We start from the raw sequence: 16,829 nt of genomic DNA, 5'->3' as shown, positions 1-16,829 counted from the left end.
TAAGTTCCAGAGGGTTGCCAAGCTGTGAGGGACCTGTGTTATGAGCAAGATGGCTTCTGTCACTTCAAATCCTTGAAGTGCCTGAAATTTGGAAGTCAGTTGCCACAACATAACCTAGCCAATTCTAGTTAGTCTGTTTTCTTCCTAACTTCTTTAATCGTTCTTCCTAAGTCACAGTCTCAGCCACTGGCCATTCTGACCACTGTCCCCTGGATTCCACTCAGTTTTGTCATTATCCCCCTTAAAATGTGGAGCCCAAATCTAAACCCGGAACCCCAGGTGCAATCCCTCTAGGGCACAACAGAATGGGTTCCTGAGCCATTTGATCCTCTGAATAGACCCTCTCCTTGCTTTGGTGTTTGTCTCTGTGTGTGCTTTTATTCGTTGAGCCACTCTGTTAACTCGCAGTGAGCCTGTGAACCAATAACTAGAGAATTTATTGACCTCTCGACATATATCGGGAAACTGATTTTTTGATCCGCGTTCAAGTAGACAGGGCAGAATTTTCGAACCGCTACGTGATCTTTTAAAGACAAGTTAGTGGCACACCATTTACAGAAACCAGATGTTCTGTCTTTTGGCTTCGAGCACGCTGCTAATCTTCATCGTCTTGTGTAGTGAGCGAAAGCTGCAGAGCTGCAGTACCGGTAGGACTAGGCGCTCGGTAGGACGGGGCCTGGACGACCGGGGTCCCTGCCAGTCTGCAGGGCAGAATCTAGGAAACATCCTTTTCCGCGGTGCCCTGGAGGAGGGACCCCACTTTCCCACGCAGGCGCTCTCAGGCCCCCGCCTCCCGACCCGCCCGCCGCGTGGCGACGGAGAGCCCGCAGCCCTTCCTCTCTGGCGCCGATGCCCAATGGGCAGCCGCAGTCCTTTCGTAGGGGCGGGGCACCCCTGGACGCCGTTCTGGTTGGTCCGCGGCCCGGCGCAGCGCATGACTTCATTATGACTCGGTTACGCCGCGTTCTGATTGAGGCGTGGCATTTGCTGGGGCACCTGAAGGAGACTTGGGGGCACCCGAGTCTTGCCTTTTGGGCTGTTACGCGTCGCCGCTGCTGCCACTGCCTGTGCTTCATGAGGAAGATGCTCGCTGCAGTCTCCCGCGTGTTGTCTGGTGCTTCCCAGAAGCCGGTGAGACCTCCCGGGCGGGCCGGGGTGGGGCGCGAGCGGGGCCGGAGTGGGGGCCGGGCCACCCAGCGCGGGGTGGAAGGCTGTAGGGGAGTCAGGGAGCCTTTACTTTGCTTCCACGCCCTGCATTCCGTTCCTGGCCCCAGGAGAAGCGGCGCGGACAGGGATCCCGCCAAGGTCCGTGTGGACTTCCCTCTTCCGACTCCCCCCTTCCCCCGGACCCAGCTGTGCGCCGGGCGAAGTCGGTGTGCTCAAGAGGTGCCTTTTGGTTGACAGGACACGGAAAGGGGGGCCTTGGCCTCCTTCGAGTCTCCAATTAACTCCAGTCATTTCACATCTTCCTTAATTTCTCTTGACAGAGAGGCTTTGTAATAAATAGCGTACAATCTGGAGACGGGGTGGCTGCGTTCAAACAGCACCCTCACCATTGACTAGCCCTGTGACCTTGAGCAAGTTTTTAAAGGTCCTGGGGATCCTCTTTCCTAAAATGTTTGCTCTAGATGGAGTTAATCTCTAAGTGGAGATAAGAGTTGTCTTTGAAATGTTATCAGTTAACTCTAAAATGGAGAGATAATAGAGAGTCCCCACCTCTTCGGGTTGTCTTGAGGATTCAACGAGTGACACGTGTGGAAACGGTTCCAACTAGCACCTGGCACATAGTCGATAGCATGTGTGTTGAATAGTGTTATTTATTGAGTGCCCAGTTCGGTATACATGTCTTGAACACCTGTGCTCAGTTAGGAGGCGGGTTCACAGAGAGTCAGCCTCTTCAGAAACAAACTTCCTCCCCTTCTCTCTCAACATCTCAGCTCTTCTTGGCAGTGAGTTCAAGAGCGCTGAAGCGGAACTCAGAGGACACTGCCCTCCCCTCACCTACACAGTCTTAGGGTACAAGTAGCTAAAGCAAACAGCAACGATGCTTGAGGGGTTAGAGTTAGGGCTATTTCATGGCCTCAGCATTTAGAGTTGTCTAACACCTAAGCTTCTAGCATTCTGACGCCTAGGCACAGTGAGGACGTGTTAATTGGTGTAACTGCAGCCCTCTTGATTCTGGCTCTGGTAATTCCCCCCAGGACTTGATGTCTATGACATGGCCATGTGTGGCTCACGCCTGTAATCGGGAGGCCGAGGTGGGTGGATCACCTGAGGTCAGGAGTTCGGGACCAGCCTGGCCAACGTGATGAAATCCTGTCTCTACTAAAAATACAAAAATTAGCTGGGCATGATGGCAGGCCCCTGTAATCCCAGCTACTTGAGAGGCTGAGGCAGGAGAATCGCTTGAACCTGGGAGGCAGAGATTGCAGTGAGCCGAGATCAGGCCATTGCACTCCAGCCTGGGCAACAGGAGCAAGACTCTTTCTTAAAAAAAAAAAAAAAAGTTGTGGGGGACGTCATTCCCTTTAGGGATATCTGTGAGTAGAGGGCTGTGCCGGTAGTTAGGGGCTCAGAAGCACCCTTCCCTTAGGCACCTGATGTAGGTTGTTTCTTCTGCAAGTCAGGTTTCCTGTATCAATTTGCAGGGTTCTTCCCCCTCCTCCACCTTACAGTAGGAAGAAAATTGAGTTCCAGATATGAAGTCACTTTAGAAAAGTGCCCAGGTATCTTTCCACTTGGTGGTGTAAACTCTTCAGATAATTAGAAGTTTTCTGTGTCACTGTACTTGTCATGCACTAATTAATTAGGAACCATTCCCGAAGCTTCTAAGGGTAGAACTAAGTTTCACCTTTATCTTTTTAAAGGGTGGAATAATAAACTCTAACCTGTTGACTGTCTGTATTTTGTAATTCTTCATACATATGGATGTCTTTTTACTTAACTATAAATAACACAAAATAGATCAAGGTTTTAATTTTCTATATTGTACGTGTAAGACATTTTGCATATAAGCCTTTGACCAAAGTCCGGACAGTAAACGATGAGCACTGGCTCACCCAAATTAGGCAGACTTACTGCACCGCAGTCCCGCCATCTGTGTGGTACTCCATGAAGGGCAGAGAAGGGGAGGCAGCTGGTCTGATGGCTGGGACAAAGTTAATCCCCTTAACCTCCCAAGACACTGTGTGTTTTCTCCTTTTTCGTTTTTTTATTCTCCCTGGTGTCTGTTTCGTTTGAGACAGGTCTCTGTGTCACCCAGGCTAGAGTGCAGTGGTATGATGACAGCTCACTGCAGCCTCAGCCTGCTAGGCTCAAGTGATCCTCCTACCTTAGCCTCTCGAGTAGTTGGGAACACAGGCATGCACCACCACGCCCAGCCATTTAAAAAAAAAAAAATTTAGTAGAGCCATGGTCTCGCTCTATTGCCCAGTCTGGTGTCCAACTCCAGGCTTAAGCAGTCCTCCCACTTCGGCCTCCCAAAGTGCTGGGATTACTCTCACTCTCTAAAAGGCAGGCAGGGAGATTTATCTCAGGCTTAACATTGCCATTGTCTCATCAAAGAGTGTCTGGTGTGAAACTTTGAAATGAATTACAAGATTGTGTTTTCATTTTTGAATAAGGTTTATCGTTTTCAAAATTCTTATTTCCTGGAAGAAGACGGAATTGCATTTTAAAATGTTATTCTTTGTTTTATTGTTTGCATTTCTGTATGACTCCTTTTGTGAAATCTTTACTATCAGTATTCTTTTGACTTTATAAGTGGTAGGTAAGAGTTCTAATTTACACTGTGTTAGAATCTGGAATTTTTGAAACATTTTTCCTCTTTCACACGAATAGGTCCTATTTAGGAAGTTAAAGTTTTACTTTTTTTATTTAATTTTTTTTCAGGCCAGAGTGCAGTGGCACAATCATAGTTCACTGTAGCCTCAGGTGTGCGCCACCACACCTGGCTAATTTTGTAATTTCTATTTTTGTAGCGATGACAGTCTCACTATGTTGCCCAGGCTGGCTTTGAACTCCTTGCCTCAAGTGATCCTCCCACCTTGGCCTCACAAAGTGCTGGGGATTACAGGTGTGAGCCACAATGCCCAGCCTAGTTTTTATTTCTTTTTAATTTGAATGGGTTGTTTGTGGTCTCTGTGAGAGAGGAATCCCATTTAACAGAGAATCTTTTTATGGCTCTCCAGAGAAAATAAATGGCAAAAGTATCTTTTCAACAAGCTCTCACTCAGAAATTACAATATACTTGCACTTCTGACAGGACTTTTAGCTTCTTTAACTTTGTTGCTTTCACTCATCTCAGTGGTTACTTTTGAGATACACAATATTGAAGCAAGGGGAGAATGTATCTGAGTAGCTTTCTGGCAGTCCTAATCTTTGCAGGCACAAGATTACAGGCACATGCTACGGCACCGGCGGCAGATTACAGGCACGTGCTACGGCACCGGCCCCAGATTACAGGCACGTGCTACGGCACCGGCCCCAGATTACAGGCACGTGCTACGGCACCGGCCGCAGATTACAGGCACGTGCTACGGCACCGGCCCCTCTTAGTCGTCATTGTATAGCATTATCCTGCCTCACTGTTTCAACTCTGGGATTGAGAAAGAAGTTACCTTTTCCCTGTTACTGTTAGCTGGCTGGTTTGGACTCCTGCATTCCAAAAACTGCAGTTTCTGTAGGTGTATTTGGAAATTTATTTCACAATACAGTAACAATTTCTGACCTCACAAAATAATTGATTAACTGCCAAGAACACATCTGTTTGATGATTGCCAGGCATAACCATTCATTTGCTATTTCACCCTGTCTCAGCTTTACTTCTCAAATACACTTTTTCTGAGATACGTTGGTGAACTGTCTCTACCTCTAAGTTAACGGAAACACTGATTCCTAGTATTTGAACTGTTTTCCAGCGGTGTCATAGTCTGTGTTTGTCGGCTTTGTCCCATGATGGTCTATTGAGGGGTGAAGAGATACATAATTAGCTTTCTGCCTGTTGGCTTGTACACTCCAGGATATACTTGGCAGATCAGTCTTAACTCTTCTCACCAAGATCCAGTCCAGTGCTGGACTAGGTAAGGTACGAACACATCAGATGTGCTTTTTATGGAGAAATCATCTTGGTTTACATGTCAGTGTGTGAGTGTGTGGCAGAACGGGACTAAAATAATATGATAATACTAACTGGATACATTTTTGTGGTCTAACCTAAACCTGAGCCATCGCATAGAAGACTTGCTGTGAGCAGGTTTGCTCAATTGTAAAACTGGAAAGGAATCATTTCCCGCTTCCCCCCAAAGCTTTTTGCCTCCAAACAGTGATAGCCACCCAAACATCAAAAGAACGTTTCTTTCCACTGGGGCTTCAAGAGGAGCCTACCCAAGCTTTAGGCTGTTCAAATTGTAAATTATAAAACAGCTGGCTCAAGCCCATTATGTTTAAGTCAGAGAGGACTAAGTATCTGTTCTTTTATCTTGTCTCCCTAATGTATTTATCTCATACTTCAACCAATTTAAAATATTTTTTCTTGCAGATCCAATTTGATAGAAGAGTGAAGTTTGCCTGGAGTGGGGATTAAATCATAGTTTTATTTGAAGTATAATTTCAGCTTGCTTAAAATGAACAGTATCTGGTTATGACTAAGAATGGCATAAACAGGCCAGGCGCGGTGGCTCACACCTGTAATCCCAGCAGTTTGGGAGGCCGAGGCAGGTGGATCACCAGGTCAGGAGTTTAGAACCCGCCTGGCCAGCATGATGAAACCCCATCACTACTAAAAATACAAAAATTAGCGGGCATGGTGGCGAGCACCTGTAATCCCAGCTAGCCGGGAGGCTGAGGCAGGAGAATCATTTGAACCCAGGAGGCAGAGGTTGCAGTGAGCCAAGATAGTGCCACTGCACTCCAGCCTGGATGACAAAAGCAAAACTCGATCTCAAAAAAAAGGTGGCAAAAACAAACTCAGCTCACAGATGCTCCAGTCTCTTTAGCCACTAATTTCATTATATTCTCACTATAATTTCTTTGACAACAAAGGATGGGATTGGTTTTTGCCCCTTTCTCTTTGCACTGCTCGCCTTCAGATGGCGGTATGATGGTGTTTCATCGGCCAAAGCATGGATTCATTTTGGAGGACAAGGAGGCTGCAGGCACAGTGCACAGAGTGGGAGAGAAGTCCATGCATATGCTGGGGCTCATTAACTTTCCTTACTTCATCCTGGTAACTGATGAATAGCAATTATACTTTCCAAAATTGCTGACAATTAAAAAGTACTGATTTGCTTGTATATTTTTGTCTTTCCAGGCAAGCAGAGTGCTGGTAGCATCCCGTAATTTTGCAAATGATGCTACATTTGAAATTAAGGTAAGAAGTATTTTACTTTGTTAATAATTTTTTCACAGGTACACTCTGATACACAGTTTCACCTTTAGAATAGAACATTTTGATGTTCATGCTTAGTCATTTTCTTAACGTTCCAAGATCAAAGGTTCAGAGAAGTTTCACAAAAACTAGAATTTATTATTAGCGGCTTGCTGGTGTTCTGTGGGGTGAACGGGGAGAAGCTAAGAAATAAAAATAAAAGCCTATTTTAAAGTTTAGAATGTAATTCAGTGAGATCTTTGAATAAGAAGAGTCTTAGTTGTTTTTTTGAAGGTTCTTTCAACCTGTAACTCAGTTGACTTTTAGGCGCTTTCAGTGAAAATCATCTTAGAAAGATTTCCTTCCCCTCAGGCCTCATCTCATTGCACAGTGAGGTTTGCAGATTGAAGGAGCAGAGGCAGTATGAAGCATTGCTAACGTGCTCCTTTGCAGTTTTTCAAGTTCAATGTGACTTGCAATGGAGTTAGATCTCAGAGTGGTCAACAGTGTTTGCAGTGCAGTATGTGGAGGATAATAACCACCTTGCTCCATTTCAGAAATGTGACCTTCACCGGCTGGAAGAAGGCCCACCTGTCACAACAGTGCTCACCAGGGAGGATGGGCTGAAATACTACAGGATGATGCAGACTGTGCGCCGAATGGAGTTAAAAGCAGATCAGCTGTATAAACAGAAAATTATTCGCGGTTTCTGTCACTTGTGTGATGGTCAGGTGAGTGGTAGGTTTGTGATAGAGCTGTGTTATTTAGGTATTGAAGTATGGCTTGTACTTACTGGGCTTTACCCTGCCTTATGTATCGGCAGCATTTGAGGCTGGTAATGTAATTTTCTTTTCTTTATTTATTTTGTTGAGACAGTCTCTGTCTGTTGCCCAGGCTAGAGTACAGTGGTATGATCTCGGCTCACTGCAGCCTCTGCCCCCTGGGCTCAAGCAGTCCTCTCACCTCAGCCTCCCGAGTAGCTGGGACCACAGGTACACGCCACCACACCCAGCTAATTTTTGTGCTTTTTTGTAGAGACGGGGTCCCACTATGTTGCCCAGGCTGGTCTCAAACTCCTGGGCTCAAACAGTCTGCCCAACTTAGCCTCCCAAGGTGCCGGGATTATAGGGGTGAGCCACTGTGCCTGGCTGAAGCCAGTATCTTAGAATAAAAAGTAGAACGCCAAAACCCACTATGAAGCTTAGGCTAAACAATTCATTCACACATAACATTGCCAGTTTATGTACCTGTTCTTAGAGTTTTACTATTTTAAAACTTTCTGGCACTGTGATCGCCTGTACTGTATACAATTTGGGGAGAAAGGATTAGTTTGTTTGTTTTTTGTTTTGTGGGTTTAGGTCAAGGGTTATAGAATCAAATGTCTTCAAGGGCCAGCCAGGTAGAATAAATCGGTGAATAAGGCTAGGTATACATAACAAAGAATGGTGACAGGGACTCGTGCTGAACTGGGGCCAGCATGCCCTACCCAGAGGAACGCCATGACTTGGTTCCAGCCACTTGGTGCCGTGTGGAAGTCATGGGTAATGCTTCCTGTTTTTCATGACTTCAAGAGAAGGCGGAAGTCTGGATTTTCATGTGACATTCCCCGATGTTTTAATGTTGACATCTGATGTAAGATTTTGTTTTAGGTCATACAGGAGAAAGGAAGTGGCACATGTGTGGTCATTAGTGACAATTCTACTAGCCTAAATATTTCACTGCTGTCTAGGAAATGTTTTTCTTCAGAAACATGTATCGTATGGCCTCACGGTTTCTCCTTCCTCTAACCAGGAAGCTTGCTGTGTGGGCCTGGAAGCCGGCATAAAGCCCACAGACCATCTCATCACAGCCTACCGGGCTCACGGCTTTACCTTCACCCGGGGCCTTTCTGTCCGAGAAATTCTCGCAGAGCTGACAGGTTTGCTGTTGATTTACAGAAGGGGATATGAGTGGATGAAGTTTTTAAATATCTTCCATTACAATGCTGACTGAGTTAATATTTGTTAAAAGTTTTGTTTCTTTTTTAATTCTCCTTTGGTGGTCTGTTACCTCCGTTGTGCTCTTGAGTTAAATGACCATTTTTGAAGGCCTCTGGCCCCTCAGGTAAAAGTTTAAAAAAGATTAGTGCTATAAAATCACAGTAGGTTTGGTTATCATTCAAGCTTGCCAACAGAAGTCTAGCGATCATAGAAAGTAAATTGGGTTGAGGCACTCCATGGTATGCGATGTAAATTCTAGAAATCGTAATATTCCCCTTTTCTTTGTCCCCCTTTTTGTTTCGTTTTGGTTTCTTTTTTGAGACCGAGTCTCACTCTGTTGCTCAGGCTGGAGTGCAGTGGTGTGATCTTGGTTCACTGCAACCTCCACCTCCCTGGTTCAAGTGATTCTCATGCCTCAGCCTCCCAAGTAGCTGGGACTACAGGTGTGTGCCACCACGCCTGGCTAATTTTTATATTTCTGGTAAATACGGGGTTTCACCATGTTGGCCAGGCTGCTCTCGAACTCCTGACCTCAGGTGATCTACCTGCCTCACCCTCCCAAAGTGCTGGAATTACAGGTGTGAGCCATTGCGCCCCACCTGTTTTGTTGTTTTTGAGACAGAGTCTCACTCTGTTGCCCAGGCTGGAGTGCAGTGGCCTGCTCTCACCTCCCAAAGTGCTAGGATTAAGGCATGAACCACTGCACCCAGCTCTCCTTGACTTTTTTTTTTTTTTTTTCCCCTGGAGACAGTTTTGCTCTTTCACCCAGGCTGGAGTGAAGTGGTGTGATCTCAGCTCACTGCACCCTCCACCCTCTGGGTTCAAGCAGTTCTCCTCCCTCAGCCTCCCAAGTAGCTGGGATTATAGGTGTCCACCACCATACCTGGCTATTTTGTATTTTTAGTAGAGACCAGGTTTCACTGTGTTGGCCAGGCTGGTCTCGAATTCCCGACCTCAGGTGATCCACCCACTTCAGCCTCCCAAAGTGCTGGGATTATAGGCGTGTGCCCCCGTGCCCAGCCCTCCTTGACTATTTAACTATGGTTGTCCCTCCATATATCCAGGGGATTGGTTCTAGGACCTTCAAGTATACCAAAATCCTCAAATACTCAAGTCCAGAAGACAGCCTTCCATGTCTTCGGGTTTCCATCCTGAGAATATTGTATTTTTGATCCACGTGCAGCTGAAAAAAAATCTGTGTATAAGTGTACCCATGCAGTTCAAACCCTGTTCAAGGATCGAATATATTTAGTGTACCAGTATAGGAGAGGTCCTAAGATGATCGTAACTGGCCAGAAAAACAAAAAAGTCTAGGGTACCATCTGGACTTTTGACTCAGGGATTAGAGTAGGAAAAGCTGGAAAGGTCGAAGCACATGGAACTAGTGGAAGGACAAGGAGAAACGTGTTTGGCTGGTGGGACAGGTACTTAGACCACTGAGTTGGCCTCCGAGTTCTAATGGTGGAGCCTCGGAGTACATACTTGGGGTGCACTTGGGTTTGCTTCGTAGATTTGGTTTGTGTTGCACATGTGTATGTTCTGCCATTTCCAGGACGAAAAGGAGGTTGTGCTAAAGGGAAAGGAGGATCGATGCACATGTATGCCAAGAACTTCTACGGGGGTAATGGCATCGTGGGAGCACAGGTAGTCAAGGACGAGGGTTGTGTGCTTCCTTAGATTTGGCCCTGGCCTTTGTCTTCAGAAACGTTCCCAGCCCCAGACAGCTTTTCCCTGAAGTAGCACAGCCTTGTGCTGCTCAGTGACGCTTTGGTCAGTGTCACATATACGATGGTAGTCCATGAGATTCTAATGGAGCTGAAAACTTCCTGTCACCTAGTGATGTAGTGACACAACAGATTGCCTTTTCCACGTTTAGGTACACAAATATTTTGCCCGCAGGATTTAGTACAGTCATGCTGTGCAGGGTTGCAGCCGAGGTGTGCAGTAGGCTGTACCATCTAGGTTTGTGCAAGTACAGTAAGGTGTTCACACGACAAAATCGCCTAGTGATGCAATTCTGAGACTATATCCCTGTTGTGAAGCAATGCATGACTGTATTTTGGGGGCTTGGTTTGCCTTTAAAGATCTAGTGCCTCATAGCCCACCATCTGAGAGAGAAGTAGACTTGGATGGTGATTTATAATGTTTCCTTTGAGGTGTTTGCTGTTTTCTAAGTAAGCAGGAGCCTCTAGCAGTGGGGCCATACCTTCCCCTTCTTATTTCTATTTCAGTACATTCATTGGTTTATCTTGTCAACTTCATTATGGAGTCCTTGTTCTCATCAGTTAGTGAATGATGAAGAATTAACAGCACAAAATTATATCCAGACTTTTTTTTATTTTCTAACATACTGAGATTCTATTATGTGTTTTCTGGTTTTTTTTTTTTTTTAATGGAGTCTGGCTCTGTCACCAGGCTGGAGTGCAGTGGCACGATCTTGGCTCACCGCAACCTCCGCCTCCCAGGTTCAGGTGATTCTCCTGCCTCAACTTCCCAAGTAGCTGAGATTACAGGCATGCGCCACCATGCCCAGCTAATTTTTGTATTTTTAGTACAAGTGGGGTTTCACCATGTTGGCCAGGATGGTCTCGATCTCTTGACCTCGTGATCCACCCGCCTCGGCCTCCCAAAGTGCTGGGACCATGCCTGGCCAAGTTTTATTTTTTAACTCTTGAATGCAGAAATGTTATTGCTTACTGGTTAAAATAGAACATAGTATTTATGTATTACTTTACTGGTTCGTTGAAAATAATGGGGGTGGGATAAGCAGAGAGATGGGATTGGAAGGCGAGTTTGTAGCAGCAGTGTAATTTCTGTGCCAGATTCTGGCCAGGAGTTAAAATGCAGGGCATTTATATCTCCCCTCATGGATTTTTGTGGTTCCTTTCTCGGTTGTCCTTCATGTTAGGTGCCCCTGGGTGCTGGGATTGCTCTAGCCTGTAAGTATAATGGAAAAGATGAGGTCTGCCTGACTTTATATGGCGATGGCGCTGCTAATCAGGTAATTATGTCTCTTAACTTCCCAATAACAACTTTATTTTCAAAGTGTTTAATATTCACAGTTGAGTTTCTAAAGTAGTAGTGTATTGCTTATTAGGTGAAATAGCAATTCCTATGGCTAACTCAAATTTGGCTGATTTATGGCCAGATTAGAGATTGACCTCTTAGCGCTGTTTCACAAGAGCCTTATGGGGGTGCATTCCTGTGAAGGAGCTCGCCTTTGCTCTACATCAGTGCTTGGTAAAGGCCCTCCCCCCAACCTAGTGCCAAACAATACAGACCCACTCTTTTGGATGCCAGGGCAGGCAGTGTCAGATTCAGATAATAGCGTCTGAGTCCTAACTCAGTTTCTGTGCTTCTCTTGTTACCGAGTAATCTGCAGTCTGCGACCGGCACTCTGTGAAGCCCTGTCCTAGAGGCCGATTCTCAGGTCCTGGTTCACTCTGGCTACCCAGTGGGCCTGGTAGATTTCTAATAAAGTATAAAACTAGGTAGCCACACGTTTTTGCATATTGATCTTTTTTCCAGTGTGTTCCTTACTGCTAGCACGGCCCCAAAGAAACAAGTGGTAGTATTTGGTTATTCACCTCCCTCAGCTACAAGAGTGATGCCTGCTGCTTCTCCTCCACCCCCCACCACGCTTTCCCTCACCACCCAAAGCTCAGTTTTAGAAGAGGGGGCTCTCTGTGCTTGATGAAAGCCTTCTGTGCCGGGCAGAGCAGCAGCTGTTACAGATGATGAAGCCTAGAGAAAGAAGCCAAATGAAACCCCTTTTCATAACTACTTCCAGGGCCAGATATTCGAAGCTTACAACATGGCAGCTTTGTGGAAATTACCTTGTATTTTCATCTGTGAGAATAACCGCTATGGAATGGGAACGTCTGTTGAGAGAGCAGCAGCCAGCACTGATTACTACAAGAGAGGGGATTTCATTCCTGGGTTGAGAGTAAGGACACCTGTGGTGGGGCTGGGGCCCAGGGTATGCCCTTGTGCAGAGCCTTACCGATCTTAGAAAAATTGAAGAGTTTGATTCTCATGCATGGGCAGGCCATGTGAAAGTAAAATGGTTTGGGGCAGTTGGATTCATGCTTTGCCCCTCCCATGTTTATTCACAGGTGGATGGAATGGATATCCTGTGTGTCCGAGAGGCGACAAGGTTTGCCGCTGCCTATTGTAGATCTGGGAAGGTAAGGCTCTAAAGGCCTCTGGGCTAATGACATCTTTAGAAGTTCAAAGACTGCCTCCCATGTGTCTGTTGAAGCTGTTAGGGAGTAGCTGCTAATTGAGGTGCATGAGCTGGAAGGCGAGTGAAGAGAGCAGGGCTCCTTTCTGAGTAGCTTGGTCTTTAGCTCACCCGCTGGGAAGCCCACATTGCTCTCATTTGGGGGAAATCTGTTCTGGTGCTTCCTCTGCTTTGGCCTCTGTCTTCTTCATGACAGCTACTTTGCCTTTTAGTTAGGTTAATTCTGTACCTCCTCCCCAACCCCCATTAATCAGGAGCCCCTTGAAGGAACAGATAGGGGATCCGCAGTGTCCAGCATAGAGTGTCATGTTTACAATAGGCATTTAATGTGTGTGTCTTAGACACATTAAGTAGAATGACTGAAGCTTGTAATCTTAGTCTTGCTCAGTCCTAAGGATCTTTCCCTCCCAGCGTATGCAGTGAGGGAGATGGGCCTGAAGAGAGGTTTCAGTTCCTTTGGTGCTAGTATAGGCTTAGTAGGTTTGGGTGTTCTCCCTAAATCAATGTTCCCCAGCCCAGAAACAAGGTTTCTGCAGTTTGTACTTCAGTGCGATACCATGTATGTTTGGGCGGTGGTGCGTATCAGATGTGGCCGGAATGATGGAAGAGATGGGGAGGCGAGGGCGGGAAATGGAGCATAAAACAAGCGCTAGTGAGTAGAATGAACTGGAGCAGGACCAAGACCACAGCCTGGGGAGAGGGGCTGAGCAGTCTATGTCAGGACTCTAAGGCTGGGAGCGCCAGGCCCTGACAGTGGGTTTTGACCCCACCTCTCCCAATTCTTGAAAAGAATCCGTGGGGGCCAGCCCTGGCTGGAGACATGGTGTTGACTTTCCCAGCCAGATAACCTTCACAATTCTGAGTTAGGTGTTAACTGTTTTGCCCATTTCACAGACAGGGAAATAGCCACAGAGCAGTTAAAGGGACAGAGCTACTCTACCTTGGAGCCCGGATTGGAACCCAAGCACCTGGACTCTGAGCCAGCTCCCTACTCCCTCGTTTTAACTGCTGCACCAAACCAACCAAGGATCCGCAATGCTTCCCCACCCCTCAGTGTTCAGAGCCATCTCCTGGAAGTGGGCTAGTGTAGCATGAGCAGGCCACTTGGTGATACAGAGCCCAACTGGGCAGACTCCCAGCAGAGCCTCGGGTTTGGGGAGCAGAGGTTGTTGGTACCTGCCAACTTTGTTACACACTAGCAAGATCTGTGAAGTACAAGTGGCTGCCAGCCCCACAACACACCACGAGAAAGGAGCATGAGGTGGAAATCTGCCTAGCCAACATCAGGAGGCTCTAGCACATGTTCAAAGCCTTTTTCTTTTTTGACAGGGTCTCGGGCAGTGGCACATTCACAGCTCACTGTGGCCTTAACTTTCCAGGCTCAGGTGATCCTCCCAAGTAGCTTAGCTGGGACTACAGGTGCATGCCACCATGCCTGGCTATTTTTTTTTTTTTTTAAGAGATGGGGTTTTGCTATGTTGTCTAGGATGGTCTCGAACTCCTGGGCTCAAGTAATCCACTTGCCTCAGCCTCCCAAAGTGCTGGGATTACAGGCATGAGCCACCATACCTGGCCTTTTTGATCCAAAACAAGCTATTGCCAGATTGCCTTATTAAAAATAAGATGAAATATGTAATCGATACATGCTAGAAATAAGAACAGATAATCAGTCAACAAATAAATTCGTGACAACTCAGAAGATCTGATAAGAATGCACTGGACACTTAATAAAGGGCCTGTGTTTGAGGCCATGGATCGTCGGGCTGCTGTTCCCATCATTATTCCTAACTGCCTACCGGTTCTGTTTTAGGGGCCCATCCTGATGGAACTGCAGACTTATCGTTACCACGGACACAGCATGAGTGATCCTGGAGTCAGGTACACTCATGGGCAATGTGGTTTCCAGAGGTGGTGGGCTTTGAATGGTGTTACATGGCAAAAGGTAACACATTTCAACATTTGGTTTTGCAGCTACATACCAGTTCACTTCTTGTATGCAGTTAGTTTTGTTGGCATCAAGTTATCTGGAGTCCTGGTCTGAAAGCAGTGCCTCCTAAAAAGAAAGCTTTCTGAAAATTCCTAGAGTGTGTAGTGTGTGAGCACAAACAGCGATTTTAAAAAGAGCATTGGAAATCGTTACATAAAACAGGGCTGATGGTAGGGTAGTATCTTTGGGGGCATTAGCTTTTGTAGGTATTACCCCAAGTCCACAGATGGCATACCCCACCTGACGAGGATCAGAATTTGGAGATGTTCTTCTGTCTGGCATAGAGCAAGGCTAACTGGGTGTTCAATGTGTTGAAATACATCAGTCGCTAGGAAGGTATGAATCTTACTTTTTGGCTTAGTAGCTGTGGCATGTAATTCTGGAATCCCAGGTGTGACACAGTTGAATAAACAAGCCTTCGTAGAGTGGACTTCTACGGGAAAATCATGTAGAGAGTATAGTATATGGAAAAATGTACTTTGTGTAAATCTGTTGTTGAAAGTGGTAGAATCCTTTTAGTGATGTAGTGATACTTCAAATGATGTAGGCAAAAATTCTACATCATAGAATTGGAAGACTTGGTATCCAAGGTTTTGCTGGCTGTGCTTCTTTAGGGGAACTTAAGGGAGAAAGGCAAGGCACATGGATTTCTTGCTGGGCGGTCTCATGTCTCAAAGTCTAATTATCGGCACAAAACTATCTATGTCTGCTGTCCCCACCCATGTAGTATACTGGAGCCCAAATGGGTGGGACAAGAGACACTTCTTTAGACCCTTATGTCTGAATTAAAGCAGCAAGCACAAACTTCGCCCCTGTTGTCAGAATGCCAGAGAAGCCCTGTGACTTACCAGTGTATGGTTTTCTAGAAAAGACAGAAGCAGTTCTTACAGAATGTTAAGCTGTGTTCTGGTATTTTGAAAGTGTAACTAACTCTGCCACTCCTATGGTGACATAGGCATTGATGTGCCCCTTTGTTTTACAAACACACTTCTGTATCTCACCTCATTGGGACAGTCCAACCCAATATCCTATTTCTTCATGCTGTCCTTGCTCTCCTGGAGCTGTTCTTACTGATCAATTACTCTTTTTCCCTCCCCATAGTTACCGTACACGAGAAGAAATTCAGGAAGTAAGAAGTAAGAGTGACCCTATTATGCTTCTCAAGGACAGGATGGTGAACAGCAATCTTGCCAGTGTGGAAGAATTAAAGGTACAGTCACTCGTTTGAAGGTTGGCTTTTTTTTGGCCCCCCCCCCCAAAAAGTTGCCACCCCCTGGGTGGGCACAGAGTTTGTGTAGGTTTCTCTAAGCCCAGAAAGTGATGTGCTGGGGCATAATGAATTCCAAAGTCCCTCGGGGCGGGGTTTCCTTTTAGTTTCCTCTCCTCCAAATTCTATTACTCTTTAGATTTTGGTGGACTGTGGACCACCTGAGTAAATGCTATCACTAATCACAGTGGCCAAGCCCCCTCAGTAGCATAGTTCTTTTTTCCCAAGAGTATACTTTAGATTTTTAATTCATAAAAAAGATACACACTAGAAATCTGTATTCCAGAATCTTCCAAGTTAGCAACTGTGCTTGTAGTTAGAAGAGTTACACCAGCAACAGGTCCTCAGTAGAACTCTGGTTGGTACCTAAGCTGCTGTTCATTCAAAAACCTCTCACACTTTTTAGGAAATCGATGTGGAAGTGAGGAAGGAAATCGAGGATGCTGCCCAGTTTGCCACAGCCGATCCTGAGCCGCCTTTGGAGGAGCTGGGCTACCACATCTACTCCAGCGACCCACCTTTCGAAGTTCGTGGTGCCAATCAGTGGATCAAGTTTAAGTCAGTCAGTTAAGGGGAGTAGAAGGTGAGCCGCTATACCTTCAGGGGCTACTAGACAGTGTTCAGTGTTTTCAACTTGGTTAAGGAGGAAGAAAACCCAGTCAATGAAATGCTTGTAAACGTCCACTTAGTCTTAAGTGTGTAGATTGAGCAGGTAGTAATTGCATGCAGTTTGTACATTGTTGCATTAAAAGATGTTATTGAGTGCTTAGTGTGAATATTAGAAAAGATTATTTTTGACTTAGAGTATTTGTTCAAAGTATACAACTATTTTAATTATGAAAAGGAAGAACGATTCCTAGTATGCCTGTGCCCCGCCACCTTTTTGAGAGGAGACCATTATCGTGGGGCCCCTCACAGGCATACTTGTGGTAACAGCCCACGGCCTCCAGCCATAGCACCCACCCCGCCGCATGCAGCGGCCTGTT

General features: G+C 46.0%; 1 protein-coding gene across 1 annotated transcript; it reads left to right on the top strand.

Annotated features, from left to right (window-relative positions):
• Window positions 1–969: 969 nt before the first annotated feature.
• Window positions 970–16,619, top strand: PDHA1 (pyruvate dehydrogenase E1 subunit alpha 1). The gene is made up of 11 exons (XM_012434083.3): window positions 970–1,131; window positions 6,311–6,370; window positions 6,925–7,098; window positions 8,159–8,285; window positions 9,899–9,990; window positions 11,255–11,347; window positions 12,137–12,292; window positions 12,462–12,533; window positions 14,400–14,467; window positions 15,678–15,786; window positions 16,250–16,619. The coding sequence occupies exons 1-11, from the start codon at window positions 1,075–1,077 to the stop codon at window positions 16,412–16,414; spliced, it is 1,173 nt and encodes a 390-aa protein (XP_012289506.2). The 5' UTR covers window positions 970–1,074; the 3' UTR covers window positions 16,415–16,619.
• Window positions 16,620–16,829: the final 210 nt, after the last annotated feature.

This window comes from Aotus nancymaae, unplaced genomic scaffold (genome assembly GCF_030222135.1).
Source record: "Aotus nancymaae isolate 86718 unplaced genomic scaffold, 86718_ANA_hifiasm-v0.15.2.pri h1tg000058l, whole genome shotgun sequence".
In the NCBI taxonomy this organism is placed as follows: Eukaryota; Metazoa; Chordata; class Mammalia; order Primates; family Aotidae; genus Aotus; species Aotus nancymaae.
Note: the sequence above shows the minus strand (reverse complement) of the source record. Positions and strands in the feature narration are given on the sequence as shown.